At 48.2% G+C, this 22,244-nt stretch overlaps 1 protein-coding gene across 2 annotated transcripts in view; it reads right to left on the reverse strand.

Moving 5' to 3' along the window:
* Positions 1-5,743: 5,743 nt before the first annotated feature.
* LOC143959476 (gastrula zinc finger protein XlCGF66.1-like) overlaps positions 5,744-22,244 on the reverse strand; it is a 28,081-nt gene continuing 11,580 nt past the window's right edge. The window contains exons 2-5 of one of the 2 annotated variants that reach the window (XM_077468138.1): positions 10,658-10,830; positions 8,619-8,786; positions 8,473-8,524; positions 5,744-7,399 (exon numbers count right to left, since the gene is read on the reverse strand). In XM_077468138.1, the coding sequence (XP_077324264.1) occupies positions 6,231-7,399; positions 8,473-8,524; positions 8,619-8,786; positions 10,658-10,830 (1,562 nt within the window). In that variant the 3' untranslated portion in view covers positions 5,744-6,230. The remainder of the gene's footprint in view (positions 7,400-8,472; positions 8,525-8,618; positions 8,787-10,657; positions 10,831-22,244) is intronic. The other variant, XM_077468139.1, reaches the window with a different exon arrangement.

Below are 22,244 nucleotides of genomic sequence, written 5' to 3' on the forward strand. Positions count from 1 at the left end.
CCATGAGAGAAGACCATGTGACCCCATGAGAGAAGGCCATGTGACCCCATGAGAGAAGACCATGTGACCCCATGAGAGAAGACCATGTGCATCCCATAAAAGAAGACCATGTTCCCTGGAGGGTCTGCCAAAGCAGGCCCACCCAAGTAATTGGTGGGGCTCCCCCGAAGGTTGACCTCATGAGAGAAGACCATGTGACCCCATGAGAGAAGACCATGTGACCCCATGAGAGAAGACCATGTGCACCCCATGAGAGAAGACCATGTGCACCCCATGAGAGAAGACCATGTGACCCCATGAGAGAAGACCATGTGAATCCCATAAAAGAAGACCATGTTCCCTGGAGGGTCTGCCAAAGCAGGCCCACCCAAGTAATTGGTGGGGCTCCCCCGAAGGTTGACCCCATGAGAGAAGACCATGTGACCCCATGAGAGAAGACCATGTGACCCCATGAGAGAAGACCATGTGCACCCCATGAGAGAAGACCATGTGCACCCCATGAGAGAAGACCATGTGCACCCCATGAGAGAAGGCCATGTGCATCCCATAAGAGAAGACCATGTGCACCCCATGAGAGAAGACCATGTGACCCCATGAGAGAAGACCATGTGACCCCATGAGAGAAGACCATGTGACCCCATGAGAGAAGGCCATGTGACCCCATGAGAGAAGACCATGTGACCCCATGAGAGAAGGCCATGTGACCTCATGAGAGAAGGCCATGTGCATCCCATAAGAGAAGACCATGTGCACCCCATGAGAGAAGACCATGTGCAAAAACCATCTACAAACATAGAATTAAATACAAGTGGGGGAGAAGGAAGTGGAGAGGAGAGTGAAAAGTGGTAATTGTGTCCCCCACGGGGGGGGGGGGGGGAGGGAGGGTGATCACTGTGGTAGTCAATCAGAGGCTATCACATCAATCAAGTGACCCGGATTTGGGAGATCCGTGGCCTGGTCGTTGGTACGGGGGGGGGGGGCCCGGGGGCCCTTGGTGAGACCCCAGTCTCTGTGCTGGGAGCACGTTGTGCGGTGCACTCCCAGCACATAGGGAAATACACATATATACAAAAGGTAAAAAGGTAGTGGTGCGCAGTACTATGGTGAAGAATCTAGTTAGAACAGGTTTAATATATTCAATAGGTACTCAAAAGATTAGAAGATAAATGTAATATCGTCTCCACTACAGGTAATAAATGGGACGTAGAAGAAGAAAAGACAATATATGTATATAAAAAATATAAAAAATATATATATATGTATATATAGTGAGGGACTATATAGTGAGGGACTAAATCGCATGGTGATTCACCTTATATATTTTTTATTTCGTCCACTATTTTATGTATAGTATTTTAGTCACTGAAACAAATACAGTAGTAGTTATTTTCACGGACTTTCTTTATATTCAGCACTGCCACTTTATGCAACTCTGCTACCTATAAAAATCGCATTGGGACCACCAGTCTTATTTATCATTAATTGTTTTTCTTATCCATTTGTCCACCACTCAAAATACTACTACGCATAGGAGTGAGGGTCCCTCACTATATATACATATATATATATTTTTTATATACATATATTGTCTTTTCTTCTTCTACGTCCCATTTATTACCTGTAGTGGAGACGATATTACATTTATCTTCTAATCTTTTGAGTACCTATTGAATATATTAAACCTGTTTTAACTAGATTCTTCACCATAGTACCGCGCACCACTACCTTTTGTCTTCTCCAATTGGGGTTCAAGTACCCCATTTCAGTGTGTGCAGCGGTGCAACAATTAGATTACTCTTTGATTAGGCGCAGGAATATTCTCTTTTACACATATATACAACCCCGCGGGAAAAAGAAGCCAACTTCCGTGAGGCCGCATGTACAGCGGGGCAAAAAGTCTTTGGTCGGCCACCAATTGTGGAAGTTCTCCCACTTAGATGAGAGAGGCGCCTGGGATTGTCATCATAGGTGTCACCTCAACTATGAGAGACACAATGTGGGAACACATCCAATCACATCGTCTGATTTTTGAAAGAATTTATTTGGAAATTCTGGTGGAAAAAAAGTATTTGGTCTCCTCCAAACACACGAGATTTCCGGCTCTCACAGACCCGTATCTTCTTCTATAAGAGGCTCCTCTCTCCTCCACTCATTACCTGTATAAGAGGCTCCTCTCTCCTCCACTCATTACCTGTATTAATGGCCCCTGTTTGAACTTGTTATCAGTATAAAAGTCACCCATCCACAACCTCAAACAGTCACACTCCAAACTCCACTATGGTGAAGACCAAAGAGCTGTTGAAGGACACCAGAAACACAATTGTAGACCTGCACCAGGCTGGGAAGAATCTGCAATAGGCAAGAAGGCTTGGTGTGAAGAAATCAACTGTGGGAGCAATAATTAGAAAATGGAAGACATACAAGACCACTGATAGACACCTGTCCACAACACTCCAAACTCCACTATGGTGAAGACCAAAGAGCTGTCGAAGGACACCAGAAACACAATTGTAGACCTGCACCAGGCTGGGAAGACTGAATCTGCAATAGGCAAGCAGCTCGGTGTGAAGAAATCAACTGTGGGAGCAATAATTAGAAAATGGAAGACATACAAGACCACTGATAGACACCTGTCCACAACACTCCAAACTCCACTATGGTGAAGACCAAAGAGCTGTCGAAGGACACCAGAAACACAATTGTAGACCTGCGCCAGGCTGGGAAGACTGAATCTGCAATAGGGAAGCAGCTTGGTGGGAAGAAATCAACTGTGGGAGGAATAATAAGAAAATGGAAGACATAGAAGACCACTGATAATCTCCCTCGATCTGGGGCTCCACACAAGATCTCACCCCGTGGGGTCAAAATGATCACAAGAACTGTGAGCAAAAATCCCAGAACCACACGGGGGGGGGGGGGGGCTAGTGAATGACCTACAGAGAGCTGGGACCAACGTAACAAAGGCCACCATCAGTAACACACTACACCGCCAGGGACTCAGATCCTGCAGTGCCAGACGTGTCCCCCTGCTTAAGCCAGTACATGTCCGGGCCCGTCTGAGGTTTGCTGGAGAGCATTTGGATGATCCAGAAGAGGATTGGGAGAAGGTCATACAGTCAGATGAAACCAAAGTAGAACTGTTTGGTAGAAACACAACTCGTCGTGTTTGGAGGAGAGAGAATGCTGAGTTGCAAAGAACACCATACCTACTGTGAAGCATGGGGGTGGCAACATCATGCTTTGGGGCTGTTTCTCTGCAAAGTTAACAGGACGACTGATTGGTGTACATGAAAGAATGAATGGGGCCATGTATCGTGAGACTTTGAGTGCAAACCTCCTTCCATCAGCAAGGGCATTGAAGATGAAACGTGGCTGGGTCTTTCAGCATGACAATGATCCCAAACACAGCGTCCGGGCAACGAAGGAGAGGCTTCGTAAGAAGCATTTCAAGGTCCTGGAGTGGCCCAGCCAGTCTCCAGATCTCAACCCCATAGAGTTGAAAGTCCCGTGTTGCCCAGCGACAGCCCTAAAACATCACTGCTCTAGAGGAGATCTGCATGGAGGCCACCATACCAGCAACAGTGAGTGACAACCTTGTGAAGACCTACAGAAAACGTTTGACCTCTGACCTCTGTCATCACCAACAAAGGAGATATAACAAAGTATTGGGATGAACTTTCCATATTCACCAAATACTTATTTTCCACCAGAATTTGCAAATAAATTCTTTCAAAAATCAGACAATGTGATTGGATGTGTTCCCACATGTTGTCTCTCGTAGTTGAGGTGATTCCTATGATGACAATTCCAGGCGCCTCTCATCTTTATAAGTGGGAGAACTTCTACAATTGGTGGCGGACTAAATACTTTTTTGCCCCACTGTACACGTTACGTCCGCATGAAAGGATGATGAGAAGTCCCAACTTCTCCTTCACTTCTTCTAAATATGGAGGGATGTGGTGCTGAATTACGACCCCCCCACACTAGACCATACTGTTCCATACTGTCCCATACTGTTCCATACTAGACCATACTGTCCCATACTGATCCATACTGTCCCATACTGTTCCATACTGTCCCATACTGTTCCATACTGTCCCATACTGTTCCATACTAGACCATACTGTCCCATACTGATCCATACTGTCCCATACTGATCCATACTGTCCCATACTGATCCACACTAGTCCATACTGTTCCATACTGTCCCATACTATTCCATACTGATCCATACTGTCCCATACTATTCCATACTGTCCCATACTGTCCCACACTGTCCCATACTGTCCCATACTATTCCATACTGTCCCATAATGTCCCATACTATTCCATACTGTCCCATACTGATCCACACTGTCCCACACTATTCCATACTGTCCCATACTGATCCACACTGTCCCACACTATTCCATACTGTCCCATACTGATCCACACTATTCCATACTGTCCCATACTGATCCATACTGTCCCATACTGTCCCACACTAGTCCATACTGTTCCTTACTGATCCATACTGTCCCACACTAGTCCATACTGTTCCTTACTGATCCATACTGTCCCATACTGTTCCATACTGTCCCACATTGTCCCATACTGTTCCATACTGTCCCATACTGCCCCACACTGTCCCACACTGTCCCACACTGTCCCATATTGTTCCATACTGTCCCATACTGTTCCATACTGTTGCTTAGATTGTTGTGAGCTGGAAAATCTCTGCTTGGAAGCTGTAGAATGTCCTACATCACCATCTGAGGTCCCCAGACCACCGACAGAAGAACGTTGGGGGTGAACGGGGCGCGGCAGCAATATCTACATGAGTGGAATGTTCAAGGTGCACCAGGGCTGGACTGCGACAAAAATTTGGCCCTGGACTTCATCATGACCAGCCCACTTTAATTGTGAGTGTCCTCAACAGCGCCCCCCTTCACATCAGAGTCCTCAACAGCAGCCCCCTTCACATCAGAATCCCCAACAGAAACCCCCTTCACATCAGAGTCCCCACCAGCAGCCACCTTCACATCAGAGTCCCCATCAGCAGCCACCGTCACATCAGAGTCCCGACCAGCAGCCCCCTTCACATCAGAATCCCCAACAGAAACCCCCTTCACATCAGAGTCCCCACCAGCAGCCCCCTTCACATCAGAGTCACCGCCAGCAGCCCCCTTCACATCAGAGTCCCCATCAGCAGCCTCCTTCACATCAGAGTCCCCATCAGCAACCCCCGTCACATCAGAATCCCCAACAGAAACCCCCTTCACATCAGATTCCCCACCAGCAGCCCTCTTCACATCAGAGTCCCCACCAGCAGCCTCCTTCACATCAGAGTCCCCATCAGCAGCCCCCTTCACATCAGAGTCCCCATCAGCAGCCTCCTTCACATCAGAGTCCCCATCAGCAGCCCCCTTCACATCAGAGTCCCAACCAGCAGCCCCCTTCACATCAGAATCCCCAACAGAAACCCCCTTCACATCAGAGTCCCCACCAGCAGCCCCCTTCACATCAGAGTCCCCACCAGCAGCCCCCTTCATATCAGAGTCCCAACCAGCAGCCCCCTTCACATCAGAGTCCCAACCAGCAGCCCCCTTCACATCAGAGTCCCCACCAGCAGCCCCCTTCACATCAGAGTCCCAACCAGCAGCCCCCTTCACATCAGAGTCCCAACCAGCAGCCCCCTTCACATTGCAGCCCCCTTCACTTCACAGTCCCCACCAGAAACCCCCTTCACATCAGAGTGTCCTCCCTCTCCTCTCCCTCCCACATGTACCCACAGTTTTAAAGGCAGCTTTTTGTTCCTCTCTCCAGTCATTTGATAACAAATGATAGGGGAGAGAGGAAGAAAAGTCTGGCAGCTGTCTATCTCCCCCTGCCGGCTAGAGGGAGCATAACGCCTAATGCTCTCTCCAGCAAGTGACAGAGCTGCTCCTCCTGACAGGAGTGAAATCACGATCACTCACTGTCAGAGAGGAGTGGCTCCAGGACTGCAGCTGACTGGCCCACTGAGCCATCGGGCCACCGGGAATCTCCCCATAGTCCCAATGGCCAGTCCATGCCTGAGGTGCACCTTAAATCATTCATAAAAGAAAATTCTTGAAACCCGAATTGCTACAAAAGTCACGTTTAGTGGACACAACAACATGGATGAAGGCTACAACCCAACGATGATATTTCTGAGGTCCAGGATCTAATATTTGGCAGGTCGAATATTTTCCAGCTGTGGTTTGTGGCGTTCAGCTAGGAAGCCGAGACAAAGTCAGAGGGCGGTGGTGAGATTTAACATGGGCCACAAATTTCCCCGTCCTCACAAAGCCCACCCCGCACTCGGCACAGAAGAAGCGTTTCTCCACCCGGTGAATCTTCTGGTGCCGGGTGAGGACGGAGCGGCTGACGTAACTTTTGCCGCATTCGGGGCAGATGTGCGGCTTCAGTCCGGTGTGGCTCCTCTGGTGCTTGACCAGGTCGGAGCTGCTGATGAAGCACTTGGCGCATTCAGAACAAGGGTAAGGCCTTTCCCCCGTGTGAATCCTCTGATGGATCACCATCTCGGAACGCGTCAGGAAACTCTTCCCACACTCGGAGCAGATAAACTGCTTGTCGCCGATGTGCATTTTCTTGTGCCGGAAGAAGTGAGAACTGGAGGAAAAGAATTTCCCGCACTCGGGGCAGGAATACGGCTTGAGTCCGGTGTGGGACCTGCTGTGTTTGGTCAGATCTGACCTGCTGGTGAAGCACTTCCCGCACTCGGTGCACGTGTACGGCTTCTGTCCCGTGTGGATCCTGTGGTGCATGGTTAAGGTGGACTGTTGGCTGAAATGTTTCCCGCACTCCGAGCACTGGAAAGGTTTCTCCCCCGAGTGGACCCGGCTGTGCTGAATGAGATCCGCATTGCTCCGGCAAGACTTCCCGCACTCGGCGCAGGACAACGGCTTTCCATCCACCACGTTGTGACCGGGATTCTGGAGGATTTCTCCCTGAGGGCCAACAACGTTCCACTTGAAGCAAACCACGTCTCCTTCCGTGAATTCTCCTTCCAAGGAGGCCTCCTGAGGAACAAGAGCCGATGGACATTGTGCGGGAATATCAGGTTCTTCATCAGAAGAGAAGAGTTCCTCCTTAACCTGAGTAGGTGTGTGGTGGGAAAAGACGTGGAGGTTCAGGAGATCTCCAGACATCGAGACCTTGGTGTGTGGAAGACTTTCCTCCTCAGATAAGAGAGGACCCCCCATAATAGGACTTATTACCGGTTGACTGGAGTCTTGTTCCTCCTTGATCCCAACAGATACATGCTGGGTGAGGTCTGTGGGGGGAGGAAAGTCATTGTGGAGGGGGTTCCGTTCTTCCCGGGGCTCTTCTTTACAGAATGGAGATCGCTCTTCAGGTGTTGCTTCTTCAGGAAGATCTGCAGGAATGAGATAGTTGGATGAATGAGGAGGAACATTTCCTATGTGAAGGTTCTCGTGTATCCAGGTCATGATATCGCTGGTCGTAGTCGGTGACATTCATCATTCAAGACGTTTCTCCTCTCATCCAATCGTCTTCCTCAGATCTAAAGATCGAAATTAGAGCGGAAGAAGCTTCTTGGATGAGTTCTGAGATGTCTGACCAACTACGAGACCTTCATGACTACTGGAGTGAGGCTGGACTTGGCTTTTCTGGTGGATGAAGGACTTACAGTTGGAGGCCAAACCTTGGCCTTCAAATTCATTTTTATCTACCGAGAAAGCCGACACAACCCATTTGGGTTAGATGCCACCCCCAGAATGTCCCTTCCCCCCGACTCTTCTCACCATACATCCCCCTCCCCCAATCCACGAGACCTTCATGACTACTGGAGTGAGGCTGGACTTGGCTTTTCTTGTGGATGAAGGACTTACAGTTGGAGGCCAAACCTTGGCCTTCAAATTCGTTTTTATCTACCGAGAAGGCCGACACAACCCAAGTGGGTTAGATGCCACCACCAGAATTTCCATTCCCACCCGACTCTTCTCACCATACAAATTTATGGAGTCGCCTTCCCCTAATCCACGAGACCTTCATGACTACTGGAGTGAGGCTGGACTTGGCTTTTATTGTGGATGGAGGACTTACAATTGGAGAGGTTTGGCCTTCATAATCTCCCAAGAAGACCAACACAACCCAAGAGGGTTCCATACACCCCCAGAATGTCCCTTCCCCCCCCCCGACTCTTCTCACCATACATCCCCCTCCCCCAATCCACGAGACCTTCATGACTACTGGAGTGAGGCTGGACTTGGCTTTTCTTGTGGATGAAGGACTGAGAGGTTTGGCCTTCAAATTCGTTTTTATTTACCGAGAAGACCGAGAAGTGGGTTAGATGCCACCACCAGAATTTCCATTCCCCCCCGACTCTTCTCACCATACATCCCCTTCCCCTAATCCACGAGACCTTCATGTATGTTCATGACATGTATAGAAAGGGTGAGAAGGTTCCATGTATGTAGAGACCCTTACCCCATGACGAGAGGGACTGCCGATCGTCCATCACATCTCCTTCCAGACCCCCCTGTAGAGAGACGGACAATTATATCCCGACACACACAATGATACCGTCACCATCCAGACACATCCCTCCTCTGAATTCCCAGAATCCTCCTCACCTCTCCTGTCAGCAGATGGACCATCATGGTGGTCAGTTCCAGGATCTTCTGCTCTTTGTTCCTCTCAGGTATGGGAGGAGGAGGGGGAGGCACCATGGTGGGGCTCTGGGTCCTGCTCCATCCTCCTGAGATTGGCTCCCCACTAGACTTCTTCACTACAACATAATCCTACAGATCAGGAGAAAGATAAACCGACATCAATCATCTGACATCATCTACAAGAAGAACATGGACTACTGACCACACTAGACCAGTGATGTCATGTGACCTCCCAGAATCCTCCTCACCTCTCCGATCAGGTCTGTGTTTTATTAATAGAGATGAGAGTGATGTCATGTGACCTCCCAGAATCCTCCTCACCTCTCCGGTCATGTCTGTGTTTTATTAATAGAGATAAGAGAGATGTCATGTGACCTCCCAGAATCCTCCTCACCTCTCCGGTCAGGTCTGTGTTTTATTAATAGAGATAAGAGTGATGTCATGTGACCTCCCAGAATCCTCCTCACCTCTCCGGTCAGGTCTGTGTTTTATTAATAGAGATAAGAGAGATGTCATGTGACCTCCCAGAATCCTCCTCACCTCTCCGGTCAGGTCTGTGTTTTATTAATAGAGATAAGAGTGATGTCATGTGACCTCCCAGAATCCTCCTCACCTCTCCGGTCAGGTCTGTGTTTTATTAATAGAGATGAGAGTGATGTCATGTGACCTCCCAGAATCCTCCTCACCTCTCCGGTCAGGTCTGTGTTTTATTAATAGAGATGAGAGTGATGTCATGTGACCTCCCAGAATCCTCCTCACCTCTCCGGTCAGGTCTGTGTTTTATTAATAGAGATAAGAGTGATGTCATGTGACCTCCCAGAATCCTCCTCACCTCTCCGGTCAGGTCTGTGTTTTATTAATAGAGATAAGAGTGATGTCATGTGACCTCCCAGAATCCTCCTCACCTCTCCGGTCAGGTCTGTGTTTTATTAATAGAGATGAGAGTGATGTCATGTGACCTCCCAGAATCCTCCTCACCTCTCCGGTCAGGTCTGTGTTTTATTAATAGAGATAAGAGTGATGTCATGTGACCTCCCAGAATCCTCCTCACCTCTCCGGTCAGGTCTGTGTTTTATTAATAGAGATGAGAGTGACGTCATGTGACCTCCCAGAATCCTCCTCACCTCTCCGGTCAGGTCTGTGTTTTATTAATAGAGATAAGAGTGATGTCATGTGACCTCCCAGAATCCTCCTCACCTCTCCGGTCAGGTCTGTGTTTTATTAATAGAGATGAGAGTGATGTCATGTGACCTCCCAGAATCCTCCTCACCTCTCCGGTCAGGTCTGTGTTTTATTAATAGAGATGAGAGTGACGTCATGTGACCTCCCAGAATCCTCCTCACCTCTCCGGTCAGGTCTGTGTTTTATTAATAGAGATGAGAGTGATGTCATGTGACCTCCCAGAATCCTCCTCACCTCTCCGGTCAGGTCTGTGTTTTATTAATAGAGATGAGAGTGACGTCATGTGACCTCCCAGAATCCTCCTCACCTCTCCGGTCAGGTCTGTGTTTTATTAATAGAGATAAGAGAGATGTCATGTGACCTCCCAGAATCCTCCTCACCTCTCCGGTCAGCTCTGTGTTTTATTAATAGAGATAAGAGTGATGTCATGTGATCTCCCAGAATCCTCCTCACCTCTCCGGTCAGGTCTGTGTTTTATTAATAGAGATAAGAGTGATGTCATGTGACCTCCCAGAATCCTCCTCACCTCTCCGGTCAGGTCTGTGTTTTATTAATAGAGATAAGAGTGATGTCATGTGACCTCCCAGAATCCTCCTCACCTCTCCGGTCAGGTCTGTGTTTTATTAATAGAGATAAGAGTGATGTCATGTGACCTCCCAGAATCCTCCTCACCTCTCCGGTCAGGTCTGTGTTTTATTAATAGAGATAAGAGTGATGTCATGTGACCTCCCAGAATCCTCCTCACCTCTCCGGTCAGGTCTGTGTATTATTAATAGAGATAAGAGTGATGTCATGTGACCTCCCAGAATCCTCCTCACCTCTCCGGTCAGCAGGGAGATGATCTCCAGGGTGAGGTTTAGTATCTTCTCGGTCATGGTGTCGGCCATCTTTGTCCGGCTCCTCGCAGGGGAGAAGAGACGCCTCGGCTCAGCTCTACACAAAGGAAGATAAATCGAGGTCTCTCCGGGTGTCTGCATGGAGTTTGCATGACCTGAAATGTTTTGTGGGGAAAAGTCTCCAGTCCTCCTAAACACAGAATTCTAACTCTACACCTAACATAAAACCTGAGCCGACAGCCCCCCATGGAACCCCCCCAAGAGACCCCGACTCTTATCCTTAATACTTAAAGCTTCAGCTCAGGCCCATCCCCCACTGGTTGGAAATGAGCAAGAAGAGGGGCTTCAGGAGAAGGTGTGGGGTCCTCATTACCGTCCATACAGGACCCTCACCCAGGATAAGGGTCTGCTATGGAATTCAAAGGGGGGACCTCACTTTTGTTTGTGTGGGGTCCACCTAGACATCCAAACCAGGGACTCATCATAGATAAGAGTCTGATATGTATTCTTAGGGGGTACCCCAAGGTTTTTTTTGGGGTGTGGGGTTCTCATTACTGTCTATACAGGACCCTCATCCAGGATAAGGGTCTGGCATGGCATTCAAAGGGGGAACCCCATTTTTTTTTGCATGGGGTTCACCTAGACATCCATACCAGGGACTCATCATAGATGAGGGTCTGATATATATTTTTAGGGGGAGCCCCAGTTTTTTTTTGCTTTGCCATGGGGGGTAGTCTCTCTGACAACGTACCCTCCCCCCCCCCCGGGTCGAGGGCATGTGGCTTGGTACGGTTCAGGATGTGGCAACTCAATCGATTCCCCTCTTTCCTGGGCTGCCAGGCTGAATGCTTGGAGAAGGGTCTGGAATACGTTTTTACGGGGAACCCACTTCTTTTTTTATTCTAGTTTTTGCACGAGATTCCCCGTTATAAATCATACCAGGCCCAAAGGATCTGGTATGGGGTTCAAAAGGGGGACCCCACTTTTTTTTTGCATGGGGTCCATCTAGACATCCATACCAGGGACTCATCATGGATAAGGGTCTGATATGTATTCTTAGGGGGTACCCCAAGGTTTTTTTTGGGGTGTGGGGTTCTCATTACTGTCTATACAGGACCCTCATCCAGGATAAGGGTCTGGCATGGCATTCAAAGGGGGAACCCCACTTTTTGTTTTATTCTAGTTTTTGCACGAGATTCCCCGTTATAAATCATACCAGGCCCGAAGGATCTGGTATGGGGTTCAAAAAGGGGACCCCACTTTTTTTTTGCATGGGGTCCATCTAGACATCCATACCAGGGACTCATCATGGATAAGGGTCTGATATGTATTCTTAGGGGGTACCCCAAGGTTTTTTTGGGGGTGTGGGGTTCTCATTACTGTCTATACAGGACCCTCATCCAGGATAAGGGTCTGGCATGGCATTCAAAGGGGGAACCCCACTTTTTGTTTTATTCTAGTTTTTGCACGAGATTCCCCGTTATAAATCATACCAGGCCCGAAGGATCTGGTATGGGGTTCAAAAGGGGGACCCCACTTTTTTTTTTGCATGGGGTCCATCTAGACATCCATACCAGGGACTCATCATGGATAATGGTCTGATATGTATTCTTAGGGGGTACCCCAAGGTTTTTTTTGGGGTGTGGGGTTCTCATTACTGTCTATACAGGACCCTCATCCAGGATAAGGGTCTGGCATGGCATTCAAAGGGGGAACCCCACTTTTTGTTTTATTCTAGTTTTTGCACGAGATTCCCCGTTATAAATCATACCAGGCCCGAAGGATCTGGTATGGGGTTCAAAAAGGGGACCCCACTTTTTTTTTGCATGGGGTCCATCTAGACATCCATACCAGGGACTCATCATGGATAAGGGTCTGATATGTATTCTTAGGGGGTACCCCAAGGTTTTTTTGGGGGTGTGGGGTTCTCATTACTGTCTATACAGGACCCTCATCCAGGATAAGGGTCTGGCATGGCATTCAAAGGGGGAACCCCACTTTTTGTTTTATTCTAGTTTTTGCACGAGATTCCCCGTTATAAATCATACCAGGCCCGAAGGATCTGGTATGGGGTTCAAAAGGGGGACCCCACTTTTTTTTTTGCATGGGGTCCATCTAGACATCCATACCAGGGACTCATCATGGATAATGGTCTGATATGTATTCTTAGGGGGTACCCCAAGGTTTTTTTTGGGGTGTGGGGTTCTCATTACTGTCTATACAGGGCCCTCATCCAGGATAAGGGTCTGGCATGGCATTCAAAGGGGGAACCCCACTTTTTGTTTTATTCTAGTTTTTGCACGAGATTCCCCGTTATAAATCATACCAGGCCCGAAGGATCTGGTATGGGGTTCAAAAGGGGGACCCCACTTTTTTTTGCATGGGGTCCATCTAGACATCCATACCAGGGACTCATCATGGATAAGGGTCTGATATGTATTTTTTTTTTGGTTTTCAAAAAGCTTTATTGAAAATGACAAGTGGAATACAAAGTAGGGCATGAAAAAAATAAGAAGAAAACATATAGAAGGGATTACAGACATATCCCAGGTAAGATACAATGTCAAAAAAAACCACAGTGACAAGGAGCATAATATTCAGATAAGTGCTTATAATTAAAGGTACATTCCAGTTCCCCATGCAGAAAGGGAACTGAAGGGGGGGAGGGAAGGGGAGGAGGAAGCGAGAGGAGGCAGAGAGAAGTAAGAAGGGTGGTTGCCAGTAGGGGAGCAGGGTTAGTAAACATTGTTGTCTGTCATCGTGTCGATCACATCGCAGTGGGTTTAGGTTATTTTAGGGGAGTGTAATTCAGTAAGGGTACCTCAGCATGGGGGTTATCACCGGGGGGGGGGGGGGGGGGAAAGATTACAATTTAATCAGGTGCAGAGTTTAGCTCTAGGGTCAGAGAGCCAGGGCTTCCAGAAGCTATGGAATTTTCCCAGGGACATTTGCGATTTTGCAAAAAGGCGTTCCATCAGCAGGTGTTCATTTAAAATGACAATGACATTGCCGATATTGGGAACAACGGGTTGCTTCCATTGGCGGGTTATAGCTAGCCGGGCTGCTATGAGAATTTGCGTGACAATAGGGCGGAAGGGTGGAGGCCAGGCCAAGATGTCAAGGCCAAATAAGGCCTCTGCGGGGTGATGACACGAGACAAGCCAGTTATTCCATTGATGAAATTAGTGATGTCCGTCCAAAAAAGTTTTTATGGAGGGACATCCCCACCAAACATGAAGTAGATGCCCGTCCGCGTTGCAATTTCTCCAGCATTTGCTGGAGTGAGTAGGGAAGATGCGGGCGAGTTTTACAGGTGTATGATACCAATTATACAGAATTTTAACCACTTGAGACCCGCGCTATAGCCAAATGGCGGCTACAGCGCGGATCTCCTTTTCCGGGACGACGTCAATAGACGTAGTCCCGTGTACGAGCGGCCTGCGCGCCCACCTGAGGGGCGCGCGTGGCGCGCTCTGTGATCGGCGAGTCCATGAGACTGATCACCGATCCGTGCAAGGGGTCGATCCCGACCCCTTATCACGTGATCAGCTGTCAGCCAATGACAGCTGATCATGTGATATAACGGAGCTGGTAATCGGCTAGTATTCCTCCTCGCGCTGGCAGTGCGAGGATAAAAAAAAAAAAGCCGATCACCGGCGGCCGTGATCGGGACATCAGTCCCGATCACGGCCAGCCCTGCCAGTGCCCACCTGCCCCCTGCAGTGCCATCCTGAATAAAAGTAAGTGCCCCCCGTCAGTGCCACCCAGCAGTGCCCATAGTGCCCACAGTGCCACCCACAGTGCCCACAATCTGCCACAAAGGTGCTGCACCCCAGTGCTGCCCATCAGTGCCCAGCAGTGCCACCTATCAGAGCCACCTATCAGTGCCCATCAGTCCCATCTATCAGTGGTACCCATCAGTGCCCATCCGTGCCACCCATCCGTGCCATCTTATCTGTGCCCATGTTTGCCCATCAGTGCCGCCTTATCTGTGCCCATCGGTGCCGCCTTATCTGTGCCTATTAGTGCCGCCCTAACTATGCCTATCAGTGCCCACCAGTGCAGCCTATCAGTGCCCACCAATGCAGCCTATCAGTGCCCACCAATGCAGCCCATCAGTGCCCACCAATGCAGCCCATCAGTGCCCACCAATGCAGCCCATCAGTGCCGCCTAATCAGCGCACTTCAATGAAGGAGAAAAATGACCCGTTTGCAAAATTTTATAACAAACTATTAAAACATGATTTTATTTTATTTATTTTTTGCATCTTTTTTTGTTTGTTTAGCAAAAAATAAAACTCCGAGCTGTAATTAAATACCACCAAAAGAAAGCTCTATTTGTGGGGAAAAAATGATAAAAATGTCATTTGGGTACAGTGTTGTATGCCCGCGCAATTGTCATTCAAAGTGCATCAGCGCTGAAAGCTGAAAATTGGTCTGGGACTGAGGGGGGTTTAAGTGCCCAGTAAGCAAGTAGTTAAGGACAGTCTCCCGGTGGGATATATTCCTTGAGAATCTGGTTGTGAAGCGGATTGCTCGATAGCAGTCTGTTGGTGGAAGATGAAAGTTCAGTATGGCCTCCCAGTGGGTAATAGCCGGAGGGTTGGCGGGTTGAGACTGCTGGACCAGTAGGGTATAAAAGTAGGAGATGCCGCGGGTCTTGATGTTGGACGAGGAAAGAAGCTGGATGATGGACTTGGTGGAGGTGCAGGTGGACGTTGGGATTGAGGCGAGGATGTGTGGCGTACTCTCAGGTATATGTAGAAGTCCTTGTGGGGGAGAGAGAATCTATTGGTGAGTTGTTGAAAGGAGAGGAGCTGGGAGGCCTGAAATAGGTCTCCTATAGTCCGAATGCCATGCGTTATCCATCTTTGCACAGGTAAATCTGGGGAGAGGAATGTAATCGCTGCGAGAGGTAATTGGCGGAGAGCATGAGGGTGAATTCCCCCTGCGTTTTGTAGTAGGGATTTCCAATTAGTCAGAGTTGCGTTCAAAGTGGGTAGAGAGGATTGATTGGGGTGATAGCCCAACCATACAGCAGCCAGAAGATGTGAAGGCGCTTGTGCAAAGTCCAGTGGCGTAACCAGAACCTTCAGGGCCCCGATGCAAGAAACCAAGAAGGGCCCCCCTGAACCCCAGCCAGGGCCCTTCCTTCCGAGCCCGGCGGTGGAACTCCAGGGTGTGGTCACAGGTATGACCTTTGTGAGCCCTGTAGTTCCACCACTGGTATCAGTAGTTTTTATTTATTTTTTTACATGTTTAGGTGCCCCATTGGGGGACTGTCCCTAGGCAGGATGGGGTCCCCGTCCCCAGAAGAGATGAGGTCCTTTTCTCCAGGGCAGATGAAGTTACTGCCCCCAGGAGAGAAGGGGTCCCTGTCCCCAGGGGAGGTGGGGGTCCATGTCCCCACGTGAGAAGGGGCCCCTGTCTCCAGGGGGATATGGAGGGGGTATGTAATAGTGTGTGCTAGCTGCCTATGCTGCTGCCGGCCATATGTAGAGGGGGCTGCATGGGCCCCCTGCATCACAGGGCCCAGTTGCGGTCGCGACTGCTGCACCCCCTATAGTTACGCCCCTGGCAAAGTCCGTTGCTTCGATGAGGGTCCAAGGCAGTAAAGTGAAGACATATCCCCGAGTTTCCTGGTTTGGTCGAGCAATGTTGCTTTATAATACAGTTTGAGGTTGGGCACTCCCAGGCCGGCAGATTTCGTCGGCGTGTAGAGCGAGGAGGCCTTAACTCGTGGTTTGCGGCCTGACCAGATGAATTTGTTAAGCAGTCGTATGTAGACCAGCTATGTCAGATTGAAGCATTGGTATCGGTAGAGTTCTGAACTAGGGCTGAAACAACTAATCGATTAATCGACAACTAATCGATTATGAAATTAATCAATTATTATTTTCATAATCGATTAATCGGCCAGTAACATAATGGGGTTAAAAAAAAAAATGAGCCCTTTATAGTACAAAAAGAGCAAATAATCGCCACTGTAAATATCACTTTCACTGTTCTACAGTAAAAAAATGACCCCCTTATAGTGGTGATTATTTGCTTTTTTTGTACTATAAAGGGCTCATTTTAGTTTTTTTAACCCCCGTTATGTTACTAAACGCGTTAGACCTGGGTCACATCTCTGTGTTTATTGGTACTTTTTGCAGAAACGCCCTGCATTTCATTCCCATGGTTTCCTATGGGACACGTTCACATCTGAAAGGGTCGGGGACTTTTAACGCAAAATGGTGCTTTATTGGTTCAATATACTTCAATGGAGAAGCTGCAGAAAAGCGTGCAATGGGTTTTTGCAGCAATTTGTGTTTTTTAACCACTTTCAGACCGGTCCAATTTGCTGGTCAAAGACCAGACCACTTTTTGCGATTCAGCGCTGCGTCGCTTTAACTGACAATTGCGCGGTGGTCGTGCGACGTGGCTCCCAAACAAAATTTACGTCCTTTTTTCCCCCACAAATAGAGCTTTCTTTTGGTGGTATTTGATCGCCTCTGCGGTTTTTATTTTTTGCGCTATAAACAAAAATAGAGCGACAATTTTGAAAAAAACGCATTATTTTTACTTTTTGTTATAATAAATATCTCCCAAAAATATATAAAAAAACATTTTTTCCCTCAGTTTAGGCCGATACGTATTCTTCTACATATTTTTGGTAAAAAAATCGCAATAAGCGATTATTGATTGGTTTGCGCAAAAGTTATAGCATTTACAAAATAGGGGATAGTTTTATAGCATTTTTATTAATAATTTTTTATTATTTTTTTTTTTTTTACTAGTAATGGCGGCGATCAGCGATTTTTATTGTGACTGCGACATTGTGGGGGACACATCGGACATTTTTGACACATTTTTGGGACCATTGTCATTTATACAGTAATCAGTGCTATACAAATGCAGTGATTCCTGTGTAAATGACACTGGCAGTGAAGGGGTTAACCAGTGGGTGGCAGTGTAGGGGTTAAGTGTTCCTAGGGGTGTGTTACTAACTGTGGGGGGGGGGTTGGGCTTTCATTTAGTGATCACTGATCTCTGCTCCAATCACATGGAGCAGAGATCAGCGTCACTAGTTGCTAGGCAGAATGCAGAAATGTTGTTTACACGGCATTTCCTCCATTCGACCGCTCCGTGAGACGATCGCGGGGATGCCCCAGCGGCGATCGAGTCCGCGGGTCCCGCGACCGGACTCACGGGGGTACCGCCGGCGCGCTCCCGATGGCAGGGCAGCATTGAATATTGGATGTACCTGTACGCCAATATGCCTGCCCGTGCCATTCTGTCGACGTACATCGTCGTGCGCTGGTCGGGAAGTGGTTAATCTGACCAAAAAAAAAAAGCAAAAATGCAAATTGCAGTAAAATCACGTGCGCAAAAATCAAAACGTACAGCAAAAAGCACTGCAGAAACAGATCAAAAGCAAACTGCATAGGTGTGCACCGAGCCTTATGCTGACCACACCGATCACTTTTTCAGGCGAGAATATTCAGACGAAAAATCTTTTGTACATTCGCTGAATATGAAAGAATTTTGTTTGAAATTTTCACTTGTTTTTAACATTCCGTTTTTAAAATTTAATGTAATTTCTGAACGGAAACCACATCCACCGTCTGAGAATTCCTTTGACTAAGACGTTTTCTATTATTTCCCAATTGTCCCGTCACTGTGGTTGAAAACGAACGTCAATTTGACCCACTTTTTTTTTTTTTAAAGGTTATTAACCGATTAATCGAAACAATAATCGGCCAACTAATCGATTATGAAATTAATCGTTAGTTGCAGCCCTATTCCGAACATATAAAGAATATGTGGTAATAAGAACATTCTAGTAAGAGCTATTCTGCCTGCCCAGGAGGTTTGTACCTGTAGAAGCGAAGCGGTAAGGGCCGGTTTTACACAGGGGGGGGCGACACGAGGCGACACCGACTTGCCTCGCCGCGACCTGCCGCGACCTCAGCGGCGACTTGCAAATGACTTCTGTATAGAAGTCAATGCAAGTCGCCCCGAAAGTAGTACAGGAAACTTTTTTCTGAGTCGGAGCGACTCGAGTCGCTCCTCTCAGAACGGTTCCGTAGTACAGAGCGGGGGTGATTTGTCAGGTCGCGGCGCGGCAAGTCGCGTCGCCTCGTGTCGCCCCCTGTGTGAAACCGGCCCTTATAGAGCCTGTAGTTTCTGGGTGAGCCCAGCTAAGTTAGTACGCAGCGTTAGGGAGGCGATGGGAGGTCAGCTGTATGCCCAAGTAGGTCAAAGAGGAGCTGGGAGCCCAGGAAAACGGGGATATCGAGGAGATATTGGATTTGAGCTGCGGGGGGGTAAAGATATCCCTAGCATGGCAGATTTAGAGTGGTTTAGTTTGTATAGAGAGAGATGCGGCTGAATTGCTGTAAAAGATCACACAGCGGGGGCAGGGAGCACAGGGGGATCGGTGAGCCAAATGATGATATCGTCGTCGGCGTATAGTCCTACTTTGTGTGCAGTGGGACCTATCTGTAGGCCGGCTATGCCTGGGTGCGTTCTGATCGCTTGCGCTAGCGGTTCAATGATCAGCGCAAAGATAAGTGGGGAGAGGGGGCAGCCCTGACGGGTTCCATTGGGGAATGGGGAAGATAATAGTCCCGATGTAAGAACTTTTGCGCTTGGGGAAGAGTATAGGCCTAGGATGGCTTGCTTGAAGGAACCATGAATGCCAAATTTTTGTAGGACAAGGTCTAGGTAGAGCCAGTTAACCCGATCGAAATGCCTTCTCCGCGTCAAGGGAGATCAGCAGAGGAGGCACTCGGCGGTGCTCCGCCCAATGGATCATGTCTATGAACCTGCGGGTGCCATCTGAGGCTTGGCGTAGGGGGATAAAGCCCACCTGGTCGGGGTGTATCAGGTTGGGGATAAACGAGGCTAGGTGGGAGGCTAATAATTTGGCGTAGAGTTTCGTGTCCGTGTTCAGGAGCGAGACGGGGCGATAACTCGCCGGGTCATGGGAGGGTTTACCGGGTTTGTGAATGGTGGTTATCCACTTCAATACCGGGGGGCACTTAAACACCTTCCTGCCCAGACCAATTTTGAGCTTTCAGCGCTGTCGCACTTTGAATGACAATTGCGCGGTCGTGCTACACTGTACCCAAATGAAATTTTTATCATTTTTTTCCCCACAAATAGAGCTTTCTTTTGGTGGTATTTGATCACCTCTGCGGTTTTTATTTTTTATGCTACAAATAAAAAAATACCGAAAATTTTGAAAAAAAAAAATGTTTTTTTTTTTGTTTCAGTTTCAAAACTTTGTAAATAAGTACGTTTTCTCCTTCACGGATGGGCACTGATAAGGCGGCACTGATGGGCACCAATGAAGTGACACTGATAGGCGGCACTGATAGGCTACACTGATAGGCGGCACTGATAGGCTACACTGATAGGCGACACTGATGGGCGACACGGATGGGCTACACGGATGGACACTGATAGGTGGCACAAATTGGCACTGATAACTGGCACGTATTGGCATGGATGGGCGGCACAGATGGGCATGGGTAGGCGGCACAGATGGGTATTGGTAGGCGGCACAGATGGGCATGGGTGGGCACTGATAGGCGGCACAGGTGGGCACTGATAGGCGGCACAGGTGGGCACTCATTAGCGGCACAGGTGTTATACTGAACTAATGGATGCCAATCAGTGCCAAACAATAATGCATGCCAATCAGTGATGCCCATTGTGGGCACTGATTGCCATCCATTATGGGCACTGATTGGCATCCATTGTGCCTGACTGGCATCCCTGGTGGTCTAGGGAGGATTACTTCTGCTGGGCATCCCTGGTGGTCTTGTGGCGTCCTTGGTGGTCCAGTGTGGGCATCCTTGGGGGGGGGCTGTACTGATAATCAGCACAGACCCCCCCTGTCAGAGGAGCAGCCGATCGGCTCTCCTCTACTCGCGTCTGACAGACACGAGTGAGGAAAAGCCAATCACCGGCTCTTCCTATTTACACTGTGATCAGCCGTGATTGGACACGGCTGATCACATGGTAAAGAGTCTCCGTCGGAGACGCTTTATCGAGATCGTAGTTGCCGGGTGTCAGACTGACACCCCGCAACAACGATCGCCGCGATGCGCGCCCCCGGGGGAGCGCAGCGGCTCATTATCCTGATCACGTCATATGACGTCCGGTCAGGATTATGAAACCACTTTGCCGCGGTCCGTTTGCTATAGGGCGGGCGGCAAGTGGTTAATAAGAATGGAATCCTATTCTGTGCTGCTTTTTTTTCTGTACTGTTGGGCCAAGTGTTTCCCCGTTCCGTTACCTTGAGAGTAGCAGGTTAAACGAAGCCGCCTGAGATAGAAGTCATGACTTCTTTGAAGGAGCGAACTTACTTCATTCCGCTGAGGTTGCTCGCATTGGCCGTGGTAGGTTGTTGTTAGTTTCGTTTTTCTAGATTCTGTTGTAACAGGGCATTGGTCGCAAGCGATTTTTTCTCTCTTTTCCTGGGCTCCCAGCTTGAGGAAAATTCCCCGAATGACCGATTTGTGCGCGTTTTCAATAGAGTGGCTGAATTGGAGACAGAGCCGTCATGAGAGGTGAAGTAAGAAGTTATCTCGGACCCAAATCTGTTCCTTGATCTCTTTTACATTGAGTAATGCTGCGTTCAGACGCCAGATTGTGTCTAGAGGTAGGGGGCGACAGTGAGATGGAAATGGAGATTGGTGCGTGGTCCGACCAGGTAATAAGGCCAATGGTTGCTTTGTTCATTTTTTGTAGCAGGATCTTAGAGACCAGGAACATATCGATCCGAGAATAAGATCTTTGTGTGTGTGGGAATAGGAGGAGTCCCTCTCCGTACCGTGCAGACATCGCCGCGGGTCATGAAGGTCCTCTTTGGAAACGAAGGACGAGAGCGCGGAGGATGATTTACGGTTTGTGTTGGAAGAGTCCACTTGGTGATCTAAGATTTCATTGAAATCCCCACAGAGTACAATTTCATTCTTTGGGTAAGGTCGGAGCTTGTGAAGAAGGGTTTTAACCACTTTCAGCCCCCCGGACCATTTTGCTGGTCAAAGACCAGACCACTTTTTGCGATTCGGCACTGCGTCGCTTTAACTGACAATTGCGCGGTCGTGCGACGTGGCTCCCAAACAAAATTGACGTCCTTTTTTTTCCCACAAATAGAGCTTTATTTTGGTGGTATTTGATCACCTCTGCGGTTTTAATTTTTTGCGCTATAAACAAAAATAGAGCGACGATTTTGAAAAAAAACGCATTATTTTTTACTTTTTGTTATAATAAATATCCCCCAAAAATATATAAAAAAACATTTTTTTCCTCAGTTTAGGCCGATACGTATTCTTCTACATATTTTTGGTAAAAAAAATCGCAATAAGCAATTATTGATTGGTTTGCGCAAAAGTTATAGCGTTTACAAAATAGGGATAGTTTTATAGCATTTTTATTAATAATTTTTTATTATTTTTTTTTTACTAGTAATGGCGGCGATCAGCGATTTTTATTGTGACTGCGACATTGTGGGGGACACATCGGACATTTTTGACACATTTTTGGGACCATTGTCATTTATACAGTAATCAGT

The sequence above is a fragment of the Lithobates pipiens genome, unplaced genomic scaffold (assembly GCF_037356315.1).
Source record: "Lithobates pipiens isolate NorthernLeopardFrog02 unplaced genomic scaffold, aLitPip1_a1.2 Scaffold_77, whole genome shotgun sequence".
In the NCBI taxonomy this organism is placed as follows: domain Eukaryota; kingdom Metazoa; phylum Chordata; class Amphibia; order Anura; family Ranidae; genus Lithobates; species Lithobates pipiens.